The sequence below is a fragment of the Schistocerca cancellata genome, chromosome 3, assembly GCF_023864275.1.
Source record: "Schistocerca cancellata isolate TAMUIC-IGC-003103 chromosome 3, iqSchCanc2.1, whole genome shotgun sequence".
NCBI lineage: Eukaryota > Metazoa > Arthropoda > Insecta > Orthoptera > Acrididae > Schistocerca > Schistocerca cancellata.
In genome coordinates, this window is record NC_064628.1 from 40498799 (window position 1) to 40521634 (window position 22836).

At 43.8% G+C, this 22836-nt stretch overlaps 1 protein-coding gene across 1 annotated transcript in view; it reads right to left on the reverse strand.

Annotated features, from left to right (window-relative positions):
- LOC126176070 (cytochrome P450 4C1-like) overlaps positions 1-16554 on the reverse strand; it is a 133959-nt gene extending 117405 nt beyond the window's left edge. The window contains exon 1 of the mRNA XM_049923204.1: positions 16333-16554. Within this exon, the coding sequence (XP_049779161.1) occupies positions 16333-16554 (222 nt within the window). The remainder of the gene's footprint in view (positions 1-16332) is intronic.
- Between the last annotated feature and the right edge of the window lie 6282 nt (positions 16555-22836).

The window sequence follows — 22836 nt, forward strand, 5'->3', positions numbered from 1 at the left end:
CGGAGATGTTTCGTGAGGTAAGTGATTTGTGAAAGGTATAGATTAATGTTAGTCAGGGCCATTCTTTTGCAGGGATTTTTGAAAGTCAGATTGCGTTGCGCTAAAAAAAAATATTGTGTGTCAGTTTAAGCACAGTCATGTATAATTTTTCTAAGGGGACGTTTCAAAGTGAGGATTTTCTAGTATGACCATTTCATTAGTGTACCGTCAATCCGGTAAAACATCAAATCTCAGACATCACTCCGGCCGGAAAAAAGGTCCTGCAAGAACGGGACCAGCGACGACTGAAGATGATCGTTCAACGTGACCGAGGTGCAACCCATCATCGATATGGGCTTTCGGAGCCGAAGGCCGTCTCTTGTACCCTAGATGACTGCACGACACAATGCTTTACGCCTCGCCTCGTGCCGTCAACACCGACATTGGACTGTTGATGACTGGAAACATGCTGCCTGGTCGGACGAGACTGGTTTCAAATTGTATGGAGCGGATGGACGTGTACGGGTATGGAGACAACCTCATCAATCCATGAACCCTGCATGTTAGCAGGGCAGTGTTCGAGCAAGTGGAGGCTCTGTAATGGTGTGGGGTGTGTACAGTTGGATTGATATCGGACCCCTGACACGTCTAGATAACTCTCTGACGAGTAACATGTACCGGGTGATCAAAAAGTCAGTATAAATTTGAAAACTTAATAAACCACGGAATAATGTAGATACAGAGGTAAAAATTGACACACATGCTTGGAAATACATGGGGTTTTATTAGAAACAAAAGAAAACACCCCATATTGCTAGACGCGTGAAAGATCTCTTGCACGCGTCGTTTGATGATGATCGTGTGCTCAGCGGCCACTTTCGTCATGCTTGGCCTCCCTGGTCCCCAGACCTCAGTCCGTGCGATTATTGGCTTTGTGGTTACCTGAAGTCGCAAGTGTATCGTGATCGACAGACATCCCTAGGTATGCTAAAAGACAACATCGGACGCCAATGCCTCACCATAACTCCGGACATGCTTTTCTGTGCCGGTGTGGCCAAGCGGTTCTAGGCGTGTCAGTCTGGAACCGCGAGACCGCTACGGTCGCAGGTTCGAATCCTGCGTCGGGCATGGATGTGTGTGATGTCTTTAGGTTAGTTAGGTTTAAGTAGTCCTAAGTTCTAGGGGACTGATGGCCTCAGATGTTAAGTCCCGTAGTGCTCAGAGCCATTTGAACCATTTGAATACTTCATCAACTACAAAAATTCCGTGGTCAATATTCGTATTCCCTGTCAGCTCACTAACATACAACATGAACATATGGGGTGCCTTAAACGTTCCTTAGTACACCTGAAGTTTCTTGCACATCTGTAGAGGTATATTGTGTTTATGATGACACAAGACACATGCGGCATATTTATGCGAATGAACAGATTCACATGTTCAGACAAGAGGAAACAGACAGTAATTTGTAGAGATATGAACGTAGGCTTCTTAAAAGATTGTGACAGAAAAAATTAAGTCGGGTCACTATTTCGCTGTTTCAATATGATTTCAGTAATGAATTTTCCAACTAGCGTGCAGAAAGATAACATGGCTCTAACTGGTATCATTTTTGTAGTCGCTGCTCAAACTGCAAAAAAAAAAAAAAAAAAAAAAACAATGTGTATTCAACAGTTAATGGACTGTCTGCTCATGATGCACAGTTAACAGAAATAAACAATGTAGTACCTTACAGATGTGAGGTGTGTTCTTACAAAGCTATAAGGTTTATTAATCAGATCAGGATAAAAGGCTTTAACAAAAAGAAATTAATATGGGATGGAGTATGTATAGCAAAACATGCTGATGTGAAATTCAATAAAATTCTTATTAAATTTGTCTCAAGTAGTAGATTTCCTAAAAAGTTACCCAGAAAAGTAATTAAAAAGAAAACATAAAAGCCACAGGAAACGAAACAGATTATATTCTCTTGTAAGAGGGAAAGATAACTTTATGTAAAGACTAGAGCATGTTACTTGCATTCTGCAAAAAATACTGTGGTATTTTAAAGAAAATTATTAAAATGTTAAGATATATGCGTGTTCTGACATAAATTAATAACGCAGATAACGAGACTGAAACTACAATACATCTACATCTAATAGATGTAGATCTAAACAGGGTATTGGGAAAAACGAGGGAAGGCAACCGGACAGTGCACAAGATAGCATCACAATTAAATTCATAAACAATGTTGTTACAGTCAGCATCGTTCTCACACTCCTTGTAACCTCCCCCTCACTTACCGACCTTAATGACAGTGAAAAATGAAACCGCGTGTACCTAATGGGAGTTTTGGAAAAGCAATCGTCACCGAAGTTAACCTGTCGGTAAAGAGGGAGGAAAGGGTTACATCTAAATGAAAGGAAAAGTGCTAATGAAACTGGTGGAAATTAATTTTGAAAATGGGTAAAGTTAATAAAGAAAGTAAATGTGCAGCCGTTACATTAACAATTAACTAGCGGTAATTAGGTATTTGAGATTTGGGGGAAATCACGGTCGCCAGTCCTAAGGACAATTACTATAGTAACTGAAAAAGAAAGGTTATTACACATATAATTAGCACTAGAAGCGTGGCAACTGAAGGTTGACACGTGTTGTGTGAAAACTGAAAGTTTGTCAGAAGTAATAAATTTCACTACACCCTGACTCAATTTAGCAAAAGAATTAATAAAACCGGAAAATCGAAAGTTAATTTAGTGACTGAAGTTAGTAGTGAGCTTTCTTTCTGGAGCACATCGAAATTCAGTAAAATACGGTTAGTCTTGGACTACCTCAACAATCATTTCAAAAGCTACTTGAATCTATGCAATTTAGAAAGAAGAGATTTAACTTTGAACTTGAATTAAATGATTCTGAACAATTAACAATAGTAAAATTTAGTACGTACCAAGCTGAGCTGCAGTCACAGGCAAGCTAAAATACGGTAACAAAGCTCGCACTCTTAATTCGTGCTTGTGTAATCTGAATATTGTAGCCAGCTATTAATGCCATAATTGAAATTTGAAATTAAAGCGGTGAAATATAATGATGCTGGCGTTTGAATTTCAACGACACTCGGGTTCATTCCGGAAAAGGAAGGGACCCTGCTTGGTAATGCAATTGGGACAATGAGCAACAAATGTTCATGCTAAGTTGCTGTAATTATAGTTACGAAAATGGTACAGTTTGAAAAGCTGAGGTCTGCCATACAGTTCTAAAACTTTACGTGCTCCCAGTCTTCCTTGTTGGTTGACTGAAGGTTTGAAGCCGTCGATCGAGGAGGTGGCGACAGTCACTCATTGTCGGTCGTCGCTGTTGCAGAAGCTGGATGTTGGCGCGCCTTCTTCTCCACACGGTCACCAGACGAAACGGGCTCTTGATGTGCGCCAGATAATGCTTCCCGTCCGCGACACCATGTCAGAAACTATCATCGCAAGTCGAGCGCAATTACATGCTGCCAAACCCCGAAAGCGCGGCAACTCGCGGGAGCGTCACACGACACACCTGCTCCACTCGCTACTCCAGCCAGACTCCTTCTGCTCAGCCCGCGCTCCACGCGGCAGAGTTAACACTACCAAAGATCCTACACACTTTGATTCTTCACACGACCTATCGACGTAATCGTTCGATAGCAGTTTTCCCTAGGCAAGACCCAGCGTAAAAATACAAATAATATTTACGAAACAAGCCAATTATATATCGACATAAATGCATAAATATACAAATAGTAAAACAATTACAATATACAAAGAGACAGAAATGTCATATCTTGAGGTAACAAAGCAAGGAAAGAAAATAATAGCACAATAGATGGAAATAGGAGGATATGCATTTCCGGCGTTACACGTGCCCCACATTGTCTGAGGATGTTCGTGTAACGTAAACAGACTCAGAAAATGTCCCAAAAAAGAAACAGCGGAAATGCATTTGCTCAAAACATCAAAAAAATTTAGCATTCGTCTAATTAACCATAAACCAATTTTTAGACAATAATAATTGAGTGGAGACACTCCTAATCTTATTCCACTCTGTCATCTTGCACAAAATAAAACAGGTTGACAACATATCAAAATTCATTGAAAACTTAGAAAATGGTTTAGCTATTCCAAAATCATTAAAATTCGTAACACTATAAGAAATGGAATACTATTTGCAAAATTAATCAGAGTACATGGTCATAAAAAACAGGTATATCAAAATACGCAAACTAATGATTAATTACATAGAATGCCGGCCGCGGTGGTCTAGCGGTTCTGGCGCTGCAGTCCGGACCCGCGGGACTGCTACGTTCGCAGGTTCGAATCCTGCCTCGGGCATGGGTGTGTGTGATGTCCTTAGGTTAGTTAGGTTTAAGTAGTTCTAAGTTCTAGGGGACTTATGACCTAAGATGTTGAGTCCCATAGTGCTCAGAGCCATTTGAACCAATTACATAGAATACACATTTTTATGTAACCTTTTCATAATTAATTTTCTCGTCATGTCCAATTAACGCTAAACAAGAAAATAATATACAGCAGATCGAAAAAAACATAAATATTGACAACAGAAATCTTTCACATCAGCTGTCCGGGAAGAAAAACAACTCCGCCTTCCGTACTCGCAAGTACAAAGAATGCCGACAGCGGCACAAATGCCGACAGCGACACAAGAGCCGACAGCTGCTCCGCCTCGCCAATATTGTTGCGCCCGCCTGTGCGGCACGCTTGATCTCACTCGCCTGTGTAACGGCATTTGCAGAACGTCTGTTTCACTGAATTCTTTCGGATAAACTCACTCCCGAGTAATCTCAAGGAGTCCATAAACACTATCACAGCGGATAACTCAACACTGTCCATCATCACACGCATGTACTAGCCTGAAACTTAAAACAGCGTCTAAGTACATCGGCAATGACTAATAACAACACACATTCATGAAATATTACAGCAAGTTACAATATCATATTTACATTCCTTAATCTACTGTGACTCAGCTGAAAACTTAAACTAGCAGCTTGGATTTTTCAGATGATTACTAATCAGTTACTCTTAAATCATTTAGTCAAAATTAATTACTTATTAATTACAACTTCTTTAATGACCTCTAGGTCAGGCAAAAGCATCGTAATATGGCACATCCTTAAATCTTACACTCTATATTTACATACTGTACAAATTACCCATTGTGTGGTATTAATCGATCCTAGGTTGGTACAATTTCAAGTCTACAATATTCTGTATACCTAATCGTTTTCCAGAGCTTGGATACTCTAAGCAATAAGCATTTGTGTGAGGTATACCAATGACATTATATGGTCCATTATAAACAAACTTAAATTTAGAGATTTCATTGTCTATCTCGCTCGATTTCTCATGAGCTTTTACAAGTACTAAGTCTCCGATTGCAAACTTAGCAAAACGCGCTTTAGCGTCATGACGACGTATGCGAGCATCGGCTTTTAGCTTCATTACTTCTCGCAAACGATCTTTTTTCACACCAATACTAATGTCAATCCGTGGAGGGAATTTGATTATCTCTTCCACTAAACTTTTACTTCTGTCATTCAACAGGATTTTCTCTGGAGAAAATCCCGTCGATTCATGTCTCAAGGTGTTCATAATTCTCTCAAATACTGCTACGTATTTGCCCCATGCCCTATGATTGCGATGGCAATAGGTACGGCAAAGTCGGCCTAGCTCGCGCATATACCTCTCAGCGGGATTCCCAGCCGGACAGTAAGCTGAAATATGGATCACCTCGACCCCATTATTTTCCATACCTTCATTCCACAACTTAGAAGTAAATTGTGCCACATTGTCTGATAGAATCGCCTTGGGCTTACCAATATGAACAAAATAATCGTTCACAAGCTTGCTATAGACCGCTTTGGCCGTAGCTTTCCTAATCGGGTATAGTTTGATGAACTTGGAAAGAGCTTCTAGCACTACTAAAATGTAGGCAAAGTTTCCTGATGACTTGGGCAAAGGTCCGTACAAGTCCACGCACAGTAATTCAAAGGTGTCGTTAGGCCTTATACTTTGCATAGGACCACGACTCGTACAGTTGGTAACCTTCACCTTCTGACATAAATCGCAAGTTTTCACTCTGTCAGTAACGCGTTTTAACATGTTATTAAAATGCACTACTTCACTCAGCTTTTCCGTACATTTCTTAGGTCCACAGTGACCATACGCCAAATGGTAGTAGTCTATTATCTCCGTGACGTATTTGGTGGGCCAGCATACCCGCCAAATATTACTATCTTCACCCTTACGTATGTACAAGATATGATCGTATATCTTGTAATACTTTCTTAATTTCTCTCCTTCTGAACTCCTTTCGTCATATCGGGTTTTCACCATATTTAAACAACCGTCCTCGTTCTGATGACGACGTAGATTCTTACAGATGTTCACTACTAATTTACGTCCCTCAACTTCTTTAAAATAGTATAATTTGACCACTCCATCTGACTCATCTTTCAATACATCTTGATTAGACTCGGGCAACCGAGACAGCGCATCCGCTACGCAATTGTCGGTCCCTTTTACGTAACAGATGTCATAGTTAAATTGCTGTAAATACAGCGACCACCTAGTCAGTCTTTCGTGAAGTAGTTTACTACCCTTCAGATAAGTGAGTGCCTTATGGTCCGTATGAATAATCACCTTACGGTCCCATAGGTAACCTTTGAACTTCTTGAATCCCCACACGATAGCGAGACACTCTTTCTCAGAAATCGTGTAGTTTCGCTCACTTTTTGATAAAGTTCGACTCGCGAACGCTATCGTCCGGTGTTCCTTATCCTCTCCTTCACCAACTTCTTGGAACAGTTCTACCCCCACCCCGTAATTCGACGAATCCGTTCTCAGATGGAAGGGTAGCGATAAATCAGGATGAAATAGTATGTTAGATCTTAACAACTCGTCTTTTAATCTCTCGAAAGCGGCCTGACACCCGTCAGTCCACACAAACGGAGCGTTTTTGCGTAAGAGGTTATTCAAATTTTCATCATTAAACACTTGTCCTTTTACAAATTTGCGGTAAAATCCTGTTAACCCTAGAAAACTTTTTAACTGTTTCCTAGACTTGGGTGGAGGACAGTTCCTTATTGCCTCTAGTTTCTCTGGGTCCTTCGTAATACCAGCAGTGGTAATTACATGCCCTAAAAATTTCAGTTCCTGCTTCACAAATTCGCATTTCTTTAACTTTAGAGTCATTCCGCCACGGCGCAATGCTCTAAGAACTTCATCTAACAGGTCACAACGGTCATGCCAAGTGGCATTGGCCAACAATAGGTCGTCAACATATACATTTAATCTTGAACTCAAAGCCGGTCCTAGCACTTTATCTAGGGCCCTGATGAATACGGACACAGATATATTAAGTCCAAACGGCAGTACTCTATACTGATAACACCTGCCCGCAAACAAGAAGGCGGTGTATGGCCTAGATTCTTCTTCGAGTTCTATTTGCCAGTAACTAGCCGTCAGATCGAGGCTAGTCATGAACTTAACGTCATGAAAACGTTGCAAAATCTCCTCCATACTCTCTGGTCTGTCTGTTTCTCGTTGAACGACCCTATTCAACGTGCGTGCGTCAATCACAATACGCACATTACCATCCCGTTTTGCTGCAATGACCAAACCGTTATTGTATGGACTCGTACTTCTTTCAATCACTCCCCATTCGATCATCTTATCTATCTCCCGTTGCACTGCTTCCTTTTTGGACAGCGGTATAGCATACGGTCTCACGAAGAATGGTTCGTGCGGAATTACATGCAACTTGCATTTATATCCTTCCACAAGTCCCGGTTTGTCTGAAAACACACTCTTATTCCTCATTATCACTTCATACAGGCCTCGTCTTTGTTCGTGTGTTACGTTTGACACACCGTCTACAATACTTTGCAATTCACTTTCTACACTATTGTCAATGCCGAGATTCCTCACATTACAGTAGTTCAAATTCATACCTACGTCAATAGCATCCGGCCAGTTAACAATGTGTATAGGCTGGTATTGCCTATGCACACCGTCTCCTGCCTCGTCAAAACTAACTACTATTGTTTTATCTTGTGACGTACATGTCAAAGTTTTGCTTTCGCAATTAATCACTGCACGGTACTTTAATAACCAATCTAACCCGATAATTACTTCCGTAGTTAAGTCTGGCACGACGACAAACTCTTGTTCAAATCGTGCCCCACATATCTCGAAGTTGACAAAAATCTGTTTTGTGACCGGTTTACTGGCCTTCCCAGTAGCACCGATAATTTTCACTCCTGTTACTGGCATAACTACGATGCCGGGTCTGTCTTTCAGTAACTCAAATATTTTCCCAGATACAGCACTCAATTCTGCACCGGTGTTAATCAACACGTTTAGTTGTAGGTCATGTATATTAACAGACACTACTATCTGTCTACACTTGTGCTCAACTGTTTCTTTATTTTCCCACAGTAAATCCTCGTCTATATCCAGGTCATTCCAGAAAAAACCATCCGGCTTTGATCCTAAATCCGGCTTATCTGGCGGCTTTTTCAGCCTCTGTTCACTTACAGTTTTAATTTCAACACGTTTGTCCTAGGCTTAGTCTGTAGCTTCGCCTCCAATACCGAAACCTTTTCCTGTAACTCGTCAACTACTGAGTGTTGCTTTGCTATCAATTTACTAATTGTCACCTTCGTTGATTCATCTTTGGCCAGATTGATCTCATCTGCCAATCTACCTGGAGGAATGTGCTCAGTAGTATCTGCAATTACTTCCTCTGGATCTGCGCAACCCCCACTGCTATCGTCCGACCGTATAACGTCAGCCCTAACCTCATACACGCTGTAATCTACGTGCTTTTCTACCAATCGTGTCCGGCTGCCACTAAAATTCTCGTAATCCTTCTCCTTAATACTTTCACAATGTTTAAACTGGAGGTTTGCGTCGGATGGGTCGGCTACTTCTACCACTACAACTTTCGGTAAGGTCTGCCGGTTAGGGCCAGAACTTTCCGTTACTACTTCAACATCCAACCCTTGCGGGACGAAACACGACGAATCTTGCTCGTGCTCCCCATTAACATCAACTATTTCTGGTAAAGTCTGCCGGTTAGGGCCAGAACTTTCTACCACTTCACAAACACTATCTTCCTGCGGGACGAGACGCGGCAAATCCTGCACGCGCTCCCCATAAACACTTCTCCCATACAGACCCCTATAATCTCTTAGTTCGTCGTATAAGCGACCGAACTGCCTTAACCAGACCTCATCCCTCTCTGCATCCCCTCGCTCGATGACGGACGTGTTATCCGACATCTGATCTTCTCTCAACAATTGCGAATCATTCTTAAACTCAATCTCCAGTTCCGCTGTGGGTATTACAGCTGCCACTTTATAATCGATTTCCGGAACACTACTTAAATTGTTCTCACTGACAGTGAATGTACTACCTACTGCCGTGTATACAGCTGATCTACTACTTGTGGGCGCACTCCTTTCTCCTAACACTGGCATACACTCCCGCCGTTGATTATTCCACACGGAATTTTCATAATGACGATACCTGGGTTTTCTCCTGTTATTGGGCCGCCAAAATTTCTCCACGCCCGCTCGGCCCCTCACCGGCGCGGCTAATGGTTTCCCTGTCTCGTCCCAGCAGATACGCTCCCCGGATGCTGCTGAGGCGGCTGATCACACCCTCTGGCGTTATTACTATTCTGTGAAGCCCGTATCACGTTAGTATGATGCTGGTTTCTGTCATTCCTGTTATTATTTGCATTGTACCGATTGTTATTACGGTCCGAACCATTATTGTTATTGCTGCGGTATGCATTATTCCCATGGTTATCGTTGTTATGGTTGGGGTGGTACCCGTTGTTGTTACCACGGCCTCTACCACTGTCGCGATTATTGCGCCAATTGTCCTCGTCCTCAACTCTTTCCAGGAAATCATTGATTGTCCTGTAATTGCTTCCTACGTAGCGTTTTGTATCATCTGGAAGCTTCTTGTAGAGTTCCCAGACTATTTCGGATTCCGTGCGGCGATCACGCAAATATTCCAACTTGCGGATCCAGCCCTCACAAAACTCCCTCATCGAACCGCGCGAATTCGCATCGAAAGGCCTCGATACGACAAATTCGCGCCAGACACTTTGCTGTTTTTGCTCTGACCAGTATTCAGCCAGAAACAAATTTTTAAACTCGTCAAAAGTCAGGTTCGTAATGTTGAGGTTTAAGCCCCAACGCTTGGCATCACCAGCCAGCACATCAATAACCGCATTAATTTTTCTCTCATTAGTCCATGATCTGGGTAAAACTCTTTCACAATTTTTAATGAAATCCGTCGCGTGTATACCACCTTTTTTCAAGGGGTCGAACCGCTCCTCTTTCGTCAACAATTCCGAACTATGTGCACAGATTGGCACATAGCTCTGTTTTTCGTCAAGTTTCTTTTCTAATTCCGACACTCTCGTAATTACTTGGCAAGTGGTTGTCGCAAGCGTTTCCACTTCCCTCTTTTTCTCTTCGCAGGTATTAGCCTGCTCCCTCACTTTAGTGTCTACTTCGGACACTAAAGCCTTTAAAGTTTCCACCTTCTGTTGATCCTCTTTTTTCACTAATTGAATTTGTTCCGTCACCTTATTCTCGATGATCGGAGCAACTGCTTCTCCTACACTTTTCTCGATTCTGCTAATTTCGGAATCAAAACGAGTATTTATGCTCGCAATTTCCGCCTGAACGGCTATCATTTCCTGTTTAAGATTACCGATTTCGGTATTAATTACAACAATATCTTCTTTGATTTTATCAACTTTTGTGTTAAGAACTCCAACATTGTTGTTAACAACATTAATAGCTTTGTTCTGATTGTCTAGCATCCGTTCAATTTTTCAGACTGAGCTTCTTGCTTGGCAGCCTGAGCTTTTTGCTTGGCAGCCTGAGCTTATTGCTTAGCCGATTGACTCTTGATTTCATTAATCAAAACATCCAATAAATCAGTTAAATTCCCGGAAACTACCGGTTTTACTTCCGTAGCGGCTTCCTCTTTAATTGTCCCCACGTATTCGTCATCAAGGGATTCAGATTTGATTTTCACTTCCGATTCCGAAACATTTTCTAAAGTTTGGAATTCCATTTCTGCTCTTTGTTGCGTTTCGGCGGTCGCGTCTTTCATGCTAGCCGCCTGCCCCTGGACAATGGGTACCGCGGTGCGCGTTTGCCACTGTTCGACCAATTCTTCCGTATCCAAGGCTACCAAATTTTGGCAATTGTTGCCTTCACTCATTTTAATAATTTTCAATATTAATGCCAAATGTCAAATATAATTAGGATTACTCCCACTACTTATTCTCGCTTACGTAACGGCCTGTACGTAACCAGTACTTTGTTACGAGATTTGCACAATGCAAAATTCGTGTCCAGAACAACCTCAAATCCGAAGATTGTCCTGTCACCAGGTCGCCACGTGTAACCTCCCCCTCACTTATCGACCTTAATGACAGTGAAAAATTAAACCGCGTGTACCTAATGGAAATTTGGGAAAAGCAATCGTCACCGAAGTTAACCTGTCGGTAAAGAGGGAGGAAAGGGTTACATCTAAATGAAAGGAAAAGTGCTAATGAAACTGGTGGAAATTAATTTTGAAAAGGGGTAAAGTTAATAAAGAAAGTAAATGTGCAGCCGTTACGTTAACAATTAACTAGCGGTAATTAGGTATTTGAGATTTGGGGGAAATCACGGTCGCCAGTCCTAAGGACAATTACTATAGTAACTGAAAAAGAAAGGTTATTACACATATAATTAGCACTAGAAGCGTGGCAACTGAAGGTTGACACGTGTTGTGTGAAAACTGAAAGTTTGTCAGAAGTAATAAATTTCACTACACCCTGACTCAATTTAGCAAAAGAATTAATAAAACCGGAAAATCGAAAGTTAATTTAGTGACTGAAGTTAGTAGTGAGCTTTCTTTCTGAAGCACATCGAAATTCAGTAAAATACGGTTAGTCTTGGACTACCTCAACAATCATTTCAAAAGCTACTTGAATCTACGCAATTTAGAAAGAAGAGATTTAACTTTGAATTTGAATTAAATGATTCTGAACAATTAACAATAGTAAAATTTAGTACGTACCAAGCTGAGCTGCAGTCACAGGCAAGCTAAAATACGGTAACAAAGCTCGCACTCTTAATTCGTGCTTGTGTAATCTGAATATTGTAGCCAGCTATTAATGCCATAATTGAAATTTGAAATTAAAGCGGTGAAATATAATGATGCTGGCGTTTGAATTTCAACGACACTCGGGTTCATTCCGGAAAAGGAAGGGACCATGCTTGGTAATGCAATTGGGACAATGAGCAACAAATGTTCATGCTAAGTTGCTGTAATTATAGTTACGAAAATGGTACAGTTTGAAAAGCTGAGGTCTGCCATACAGTTCTAAAACTTTACGTGCTCCCAGTCTTCCTTGTTGGTTGATTGAAGGTTTGAAGCCGTCGATCGAGGAGGTGGCGACAGTCACTCATTGTCGGTCGTCGCTGTTGCAGAAGCTGGATGTTGGCGCGCCTTCTTCTCCACACGGTCACCAGACGAAACGGGCTCTTGATGTGCGCCAGATAATGCTTCCCGTCCGCGACACCATGTCAGAAACTATCATCGCAAGTCGAGCGCAATTACATGCTGCCAAACCCCGAAAGCGCGGCAACTCGCGGGAGCGTCACACGACACACCTGCTCCACTCGCTACTCCAGCCAGACTCCTTCTGCTCAGCCCGCGCTCCACGCGGCAGAGTTAACACTACCAAAGATCCTACACACTTTGATTCTTCACACGACCTATCGACGTAATCGTTCGATAGCAGTTTTCCCTAGGCAAGACCCAGCGTAAAAATACAAATAATATTTACGAAACAAGCCAATTATATATCGACTTAAATGCATAAATATACAAATAGTAAAACAATTACAATATACAAAGAGACAGAAATGTCATATCTTGAGGTAACAAAGCAAGGAAAGAAAATAATAGCACAATAGATGGAAATAGGAGGATATGCATTTCCGGCGTTACATCCTCTTCGAAAGTGAAGTTTCTTCCCTTGTAAACATCCCACACACATGAACTGGCTAGAAAGAATTTTTACAATTGGCTGTGTCGGCAAGTTGGATGTGCCGGATGATGTGATTTCCCCACTGCTTTGTACCAAACTGTACCGTATCTTAGTAGTCGTGATGACCTTTCTCCATGCTTCGAGAATTCCACGACGGGATTTATTGCGCCAATTTTCTGTGAAGTGGGATGAACAGAGATTCATCTTGGCGGCGATGGCTTCCCTACCCCATGCAGTGGCAGTGGTTAGGGGGGTGTGGCTATTTACTGGTTGTCATTGTCTAACATTTAGTCAGACAGTGGTTTACTGCATGCAAGCGCTTCTGCCTGCTGTGTCATTCACCGATACTCGATAAAGGTCGCCTGCTATCAATGCATTGTTATCATCTGTGGCGGCGGTTTCCCCCTAGGCCAGTTCTCGCGGCAAACTCTTGACATGGTGGCATTTTATTGACTAGTGCTTCCTACATCCTGAAGATGTGAAGAATCTCAACTGTCGGGCTTTGTCGGTCAGGCCACGATGAAATGCATTGACGTAGCAACTGTCTCCCATCCCATGCTTCACTGTCTTCTCATACTCGTCGGTCAGTACGGTATTTGTTAACCGGTATCCCCGTCACGGTTCCGTTTTCATCGACTGCCTGAGCAACAAAGTAGCTCCTGGCAGTGCTTCTTTCATGATTATTCAGATTTCAGAGATAAACGAGAAGGGCCAATCTATCACTTGGAGATGGGAACTGCCGGTCTGGAAACGACTGACAAGGTAAGCACCCCAGCTTCAACGGCTAAAAGCGAATAAAAATAATGTTGAAGTACAGAGATTGTCAGTCCTACCACTAATTCAGGTTATTTTCTGTAAAAGTTTGCATTTGTTAGCGAACATGGAGGGCACAGCAAAGAACTCCGCTAAGGAAATGCCAATGTGCAACAGACAGTTATAACTAGCACAGTCACAAGATCTGTAAATGAGACATTATTTAGCGAAAAGCTAACATTACTTTTGGAACAAAATATGGTACCAAATGCACTAGTTACTGTGTCGTATTTGCCAAAAGTGAAGTTGCTGTGTTGTCTTATGTTCCTCCCGTATTTGACACTTAACTGCAAATGTGGAATCTCAGCAATACTGAAACACGTCTGAGTGGAAGAATATGCATACCAGACGAGGAAAACGAATGGACATTCTCGGTGTATCTGTACTGTAAAAGTCCAGTTCTAAAAGGTAGGGTGGCATCTGCTGTACCGATGCTTTTAACGCCTGGAGTGTCAGCAACCAACATCACATCAATGCTTCAAAAATGCTTAACACACAGGGGGCAACTTTCCCGAAGACAGACGGCCATGCTCCGATCGTTCACCAGGAAGCAACCCAAATGCCACCAGAGGCCACAGGTTGCACGAACCTATTCTCTTCTGCACGGACGTGATCGAAAATAGTCCCACCTGCATCCTAGCGAAGAGTAATATTTAGTGCAGTTCTCTGTCGGTAACAGACATGTTTGCTCTGAGTATTTCTGCGCCAGGCGCTGACCCTGCAAGTATTCCATGAAGCAGGGGTCTCACCATTGAGTCGCCACCACGACGTCACTGCCATTGGCGTCTGACTTTGGGAGCAGCCAGCTATGGGATTGAGAGTGTTTGTCACCTGTTCACCAAAGAAGATGGGGACTCTGTCGTCGTGGCAGACTTGTCAAAAATGGTTCAAATGGCTCTGAGCACTATGGGACTTAACATCTGAGGTCATCAGTCCCCTAGGACTTAGAACTACGTAAACCTAACTAACCTAAGGACATCACACACGTCCATGCCCGAGGCAGGATTCGAACCTGCGACCGTAATGGTCGCGTGGTTCCAGACTGAAGCGCCTAGAACCGCTCGGCCACACCAGCCGGCGGCAGACTTGTCGGCTTGTAAATTTTTTCCTGTTCATCGTTCAAATGGCTACATGCCAGACTCAGACAATGTTGCTCCCTACGTGACTTAAGCTTTGTTCATGCTGTTTTCACTTTAAAAATAAGCATCCTAAGGGACTTTCATTTTTATAAGGAGTGTGTTTAATGAACGTAGTCGCAATCTAACCGGCCTACAGTTGCCAGAAGTATTATTTTTCTATTAAAGAAATTTACTTACAATATTATTTGTTTCAGTCCACATAACTTCGACAAATAAACATGTTCATTCTTTCCTATCTGGATAGTTTTTATGCTGCCATTGATGGATATATCGGTATCATTAACCAGATCTTTACGATAAGCTGTCCCATTCCCCTGTCTTAATCACTTCATTGAAACTCCACGTAAGCACATGGCTTTTGTGATGTGTTCCGGCGTTCGAAAAATTGTAGGAAATGGTCACTGACCTACTACATGACCTCCTCAAAATGGAAAGGAAATAATACTCCACTCAAACCAATGAGTATTCTGTTACATTTATGTCTAAACAGCGAGGACTGTAAGAGGAAAACGAACATTGAAAGGAAATTCAATCATCTGTAAGAAGCAATTCTATTTCGTGGGTTAGGGATGTAGGGAATATCAAATTATGATCAGCATATTTGAAACAGCACTATAGGTGACTCGTACCTAAAAACATTAGGGTCAAGGTAAAGAAACTCAATGTGACTGGACTATGGACAATAATTTTGAGTTAGACAAGTGAAAAGATAGATGAAATAGTCAACAAATACATGGGTAGTCACAAATGGTACGGGAAAGAGAAATATTGTTCTATAGCCACCTAAAAATTAATTCCAGTGCAATGAATAAATATGCATCAAACAGAAGTCCTAGAATTATGTTCAGATCATTCAAAGAAACTGAAGTAGACATGTAGACGCTGAACATATACCCATACAGGCTCCTCCACTCGTAAATACGAAAAAATGTATAGTTGTGTTGTTTGGGGGAGGAGACCAGACAGCGAGGTCTCATCGGATTAGGGAAGGACGGGGAAGGAAGTCGGCCGTGCCCTTTCAAAGGAATCATCCCGGTATTTGCCTGGAGTGATTTAGGGTAATCCCGGAAAAACCTAAATTAGGATGGCCGGACGCGGGATTGAACCGTCGTCCTCCCGAATGCGAGTCCAGAGTCCAGTGTGCTAGCCACTGGGCCACCTCGCTCGGTAAAAATGTATAGATTTAAATTATTTGTTCGTTGCTATTTAAAGAAAACCGTTCCTAAAGCCAAAGCCTTTACAGATAAGGTAGCAAGGGTGCAGTAAAAGTAAAAGAGTTTGCGCAGTTTAGTGGACTCACCGACATTTTTCTGATGGCCGCTATACGGGAATGCTTGCGCCGGTCCGGCTCCAGGCGGTCCAGCTCGACGCCAAACATTGCCTTCATGATGGTACGCAGCGCACACACCATCAGCACGGGGTACACGTCGACCGTGGCCCCCGCAGTCTCTGCCAGCTTCTCGCACAGGGAGAGCCCGCTGTCGTTGAACGTTCCCATCAACTTCGAGAGCACCTGCGACATGGCAGTAGCACTCCTGATATATAGCACATGTCTTCTTTAAGAATTAAGATGCATTATTAAGTGTCTGCCTATACCCCTGTCACACTACTTTTCATTACACGTAGTACTATGACAAAAGCTGCCCGAAAGTAAAAGTAGAATAGTAACAAATCAAGTGATCACAGAATGGAAAAGGAACAATAATTCCGAAGGCGCCTGTACCTGATAGAGTCTCCTTTGTATTCTACATGTTATGAAGTATCACCTGTAGTTATGTGTTGAAAATAGAAGAAAGTAGTCTAGTCCAGTAACAGTTAGTGCTAGTGACTACAGTGTGACTGGAGGAAGTGGTTGACAGAGAGAGTGAGGGGGAGTAAGCAGACGATACTCACAACTGTTGTTAGATTTATTCCTGTCTCGTACATATAAATTAGTATGAGTCTATCATGCCACATTTTAAGAATGATTAACACCCCCTGTGGTTCCATTACACTTAAAAATTAGCGGTGTTAAATCTGGGTTTACTGGGATAATCGAATGGGGTGTCCTTCGACCTTCACAATCGGAGACTGTAGTAAAACAAACAAACAAACAAAAATTGTTTAAGTACTATGCGGGACGACCTGGCTCAATTTGCACCTGAATGCAGTATTGAACCTTAAAAGACCACTGACTTCAAGAGCATGAACTAGTGCAGGTCGCCTGCATGTGGGGACAAAAACTTCACAATCCAAGATAAGGACAGCTCTCAGCCCTTTATCAATATTATCATAATGTGACACCACAAACCTCTCCCTTCCACCACCCAGTCTCCCTAACCACTTCCCTCTTCAGCAATTAACAGCACAGTAAGAAAATGAAAAGTCAGTCGCAGTGCAGTATTTTAGCTGGCACTGAAATGTAAAAGAGAATCACAAAGTACCCCTAAAGCAGTCACCGAAACATTATAAAAATTCCATGATAAAATACAAAAGTTTGTCATCTCCTGCTGATAATTTCAACCATTACAATAATTCTCATTAATCCTCATGCCTTACCATGCAGCATAAAACATTTGTCATTTTCTGCTGGTTATGCTAATATGTACACTCCTGGAAATGGAAAAAAGAACACATTGACACCGGTGTGTCAGACCCACCATACTTGCTCCTGACACTGCGAGAGGGCTGTACAAGCAATGATCACACGCACGGCACAGCGGACACACCAGGAACCGCGGTGTTGGCCGTCGAATGGCGCTAGCTGCGCAGCATTTGTGCACCGCCGCCGTCAGTGTCAGCCAGTTTGCCGTGGCATACGGAGCTCCATCGCAGTCTTTAACACTGGTAGCATGCCGCGACAACGTGGACGTGAACCGTATGTGCAGTTGACGGACTTTGAGCGAGGGCGTATAGTGGGCATGCGGGAGGCCGGGTGGACGTACCGCCGAATTGCTCAACACGTGGGGCGTGAGGTCTCCACAGTACATCGATGTTGTCGCCAGTGGTCGGCGGAAGGTGCACGTGCCCGTCGACCTGGGACCGGACCGCAGCGACGCACGGATGCACGCCAAGACCGTAGGATCCTACGCAGTGCCGTAGGGGACCGCACCGCCACTTCCCAGCAAATTAGGGACACTGTTGCTCCTGGGGTATCGGCGAGGACCATTCGCAACCGTCTCCATGAAGCTGGGCTACGGTCCCGCACACCGTTAGGCCGTCTTCCGCTCACGCCCCAACATCGTGCAGCCCGCCTCCAGTGGTGTCGCGACAGGCGTGAATGGAGGGACGAATGGAGACGTGTCGCCTTCAGCGATGAGAGTCGCTTCTGCCTTGGTGCCAATGATGGTCGTATGCGTGTTTGGCGCCGTGCAGGTGAGCGCCACAATCAGAACTGCATACGACCGAGGCACACAGGGCCAACACCCGGCATCATGGTGTGGGAAGCGATCTCCTACACTGGCCGTACACCACTGGTGATCGTCGAGGGGACACTGAATAGTGCACGGTACATCCAAACCGTCATCGAACCCATCGTTCTACCATTCCTAGACCGGCAAGGGAACTTGCTGTTCCAACAGGACAATGCACGTCCGCATGTATCCCGTGCCACCCAACGTGCTCTAGAAGGTGTAAGTCAACTACCCTGGCCAGCAAGATCTCCGGATCTGTCCCCCATTGAGCATGTTTGGGACTGGATGAAGCGTCGTCTCACGCGGTCTGCACGTCCAGCACGAACGCTGGTCCAACTGAGGCGCCAGGTGGAAATGGCATGGCAAGCCGTTCCACAGGACTACATCCAGCATCTCTTCGATCGTCTCCATGGGAGAATAGCAGCCTGCATTGCTGCGAAAGGTGGATATACACTGTACTAGTGCCGACATTGTGCATGCTCTGTTGCCTGTGTCTATGTGCCTGTGGTTCTGTCAGTGTGATCATGTGATGTATCTGACCCCAGGAATGTGTCAATAAAGTTTCCCCTTCCTGGGACAATGAATTCACGGTGTTCTTATTTCAATTTCCAGGAGTGTATGTCACACAGAAGAAACTACATGACGCTTTGCTGAAATAGCGTACTGAACAGCAGCAATATACATTCATATAGGTATGAAACGAGGGTTGCTATGCTGTCAAGGTCACTCAAATATTAAAGTGACTGCAAGCTAGGCGTATTACTTGTATCTTGCAGCACAAGACGTTTGGAATCTTATGCTGACAATGCTAAGCAGGCAAGGAAGTGACAGTTGTCACAAACAAATAGGCATTTGGAACTGTAGTATTCTAACAGTAGTAGTTGACTGTGTATGTGGCATAACCTGAAAATAAGTTGCGAATCCTTCTGAGTAGTTTCGATTAGTTCTGAGAATTCACATTTTCGCCGGCCGCTGCGGCCGTGCGGTTCTGGCGCTGCAGTCCGGAACCGCGCGACTGCTACGGTCGCAGGTTCGAATACTGCCTCGGGCATGGGTGTGTGTGATGTCCTTAGGTTAGTTAGGTTTAAGTAGTTCTAAGTTCTATGGGACTTATGACCTAAGATGTTGAGTCCCATAGTGCTCAGAGCCATTTCAACCATTTGAATTCACATTTTCCTGTTACAATAACATTGTGTAAAATAATGGTATTCAGCTGACGTGGTAACCGCCATTACCCAGCATGTTATTTATCCGAACTCAGCGAGATATGATATGCTTCGAGGTAGTGTCAACGCACATGCGTAGATTTCAATAAAGTTTAATCATGATATTGAGGAAGGAAACTGAGACTTGTTCCACACTTTTGCGACTTTTGTTCCTAAATTTAAGATATTTATATCAGCTCATTCATTGAATGCGGGTTTTTTGCCACTCAGGCTATTATTTATTTAAATTTTTCTTTGTTTGCAGCTTTTCTCATTTCCCATGTACGAGCACAAACGGTCAAAACATCAAGAACAGCTAAAGTTTTGTAAATTAAAACGAAGGAAACACAAAATGTGAAGACACTGCCATTTCAGACATATGTCAGCTTTTATAGACAATAACTGAAATATGACTTTAAAATGCCCATATCGGGTTTGAAAAGAAAAAGAAGTTTGAATAACTAAAAGCCAGATTGGGATAATGTGCCTCAGTCATTCAATAAATACACTCCTGGAAATTGAAATAAGAACACCGTGAATTCATTGTCCCAGGAAGGGGAAACTTTATTGACACATTCCTGGGGTCAGATACATCACATGATCACACTGACAGAACCACAGGCGCATAGACACAGGCAACAGAGCATGCACAATGTCGGCACTAGTACAGTGTATATCCACCTTTCGCAGCAATGCAGGCTGCTATTCTCCCATGGAGACGATCGTAGAGATGCTGGATGTAGTCCTGTGGAACGGCTTGCCATGCCATTTCCACCTGGCGCCTCAGTTGGACCAGCGTTCGTGCTGGACGTGCAGACCGCGTGAGACGACGCTTCATCCAGTCCCAAACATGCTGAATGGGGGACAGATCCGGAGATCTTGCTGGCCAGGGTAGTTGACTTACACCTTCTAGAGCACGTTGGGTGGCACGGGATACATGCGGACGTGCATTGTCCTGTTGGAACAGCAAGTTCCCTTGCCGGTCTAGGAATGGCAGAACGATGGGTTCGCTGACGGTTTGGATGTACCGTGCACTATTCAGTGTCCCCTCGACGATCACCAGTGGTGTACGGCCAGTGTAGGAGATCGCTCCCCACACCATGATGCCGGGTGTTGGCCCTGTGTGCCTCGGTCGTATGCAGTCCTGATTGTGGCGCTCACCTGCACGGCGCCAAACACGCATACGACCGTCATTGGCACCGAGGCAGAAGCGACTCTCATCGCTGAAGACGACACGTCTCCATTCGTCCCTCCATTCACGCCTGTCGCGACACCACTGGAGGCGGGCTGCACGATGTTGGGGCGTGAGCGGAAGACGGCCTAACGGCGTGCGGGACCGTAGCCCAGCTTCATGGAGACGGTTGCGAATGGTCCTCGCCGATACCCCAGGAGCAACAGTGTCCCTAACTTTCTGGGAAGTGGCGGTGCGGTCCCCTACGGCACTGCGTAGGATCCTACGGTCTTGGCGTGCATCCGTGCGTCGCTGCGGTCCGGTCCCAGGTCGACGGGCACGTGCACCTTCCGCCGACCACTGGCGACAACATCGATGTACTGTGGAGACCTCACGCCCCACGTGTTGAGCAATTCGGCGGTACGTCCACCCGGCCTCCCGCATGCCCACTATACGCCCTCGCTCAAGTCCGTCAACTGCACATACGGTTCACGTCCACGCTGTCGCGGCATGCTACCAGTGTTAAAGACTGCGATGGAGCTCCGTATGCCACGGCAAACTGGCTGACACTGACGGCGGCGGTGCACAAATGCTGCGCAGCTAGTGCCATTCGACGGCCAACACCGCGGTTCCTGGTGTGTCCGCTGTGCCGTGCGTGTGATCATTGCTTGTACAGCCCTCTCGCAGTGTCCGGAGCAAGTATGGTGGGTCTGACACACCGGTGTCAATGTGTTCTTTTTTCCATTTCCAGGAGTGTATATGGGTGTGGTTCCTTCAATGGAGATAAAGGTAAGCTTGTTTTTTATTCTGGATGTGTTCCAATGACTATCTATGTTCTAATGGTCATTAATCTTACGAAATAACATATCTCCGGTCCTCTCCAACAGAAGACGTTGTGACGAACACCAACAGCGAGAGTAATGCCAGTAATGTGTCATGCAAAATATGTGAGCCATTATCTAGTAGCATTGGCTGGGAAAAACGAACATGCTTTCCCCATTTTTAGTAAAGATCGGAACAAGATGTACGGATCTCAAAGTCGGAACACCAACTTTAATTCGAAGTAGAAAATGTAAGTAAATTATAAAGGGATTCCATAAATGACGTCAGTAAGTCTGTGTAATTGTTCCTCAACGACGTAGTTATATATGAGTTAATCACTGCAATAGAGGAATGTTGTGCGGTTATTGAAGACCTGCAATCGGTACTTGGTGGGAAGACTGGCAGGTGACACTCAAGTATCTAGACGTAAAAATCATGGGCATCAATAGGAGAAAAAAGGACCACTATTGTTTGACAACAGGATGACCCAGTAACTACTGAAATACCTTGTGATACAGATGCAGGCGTTTTAAGGTGGGTCGACCAAAGAACTTTAGACTAGAGAGAGCTTAGCGCTATATGGAAGCCGTTTAGAAGAGTCTTAAGGGAATCCAATTCTATACACTGAAGTTAGGTTGAAAAACACTCGTCCGGCCAAAATTACATTACTGCTCGTCAGTTTGCGATCCCTACCAAGCAGGGAGTATAGAACAGTCACACAAGACTTAATGAAGAGCTGCATGGTTCATGGCCTGGCTAAGGTTAAAGTATCACATAAACGCCCAACAAACTACTAAGAGAGTTATCTCAGGAAACTCATGTGTCATATACTGTGTCCTTAACATTTCGAGAGTGGACTATAACACTGTGTGAGCCATGGTTTTGCTACGTTGACTAGCCCTGCTAAGGCTGACCCACCTCAGACGTTACACAGATATTATTTAATTGATAATAACTAATTAATGATCTTAAATAACCTATTAAGAACCACGTTGCTGCTACGGTCGCAGGTTCGAATCCTGCCTCGGGCATGGATGTGTGTGACGTCCTTAGGTTAGTTAGGTTTACGTAGTTCTAAGTCTAGGGGACTGATGACCTCAGATGTTAAGTCCCATAGTGCTCAGAGCCATTTGAAAAAAATTTTAACCTATTAAGAATCACTGGGGTTAATACTTATCCTAGTTAAATAAGAATAAGAGGATGTTATCACGGTA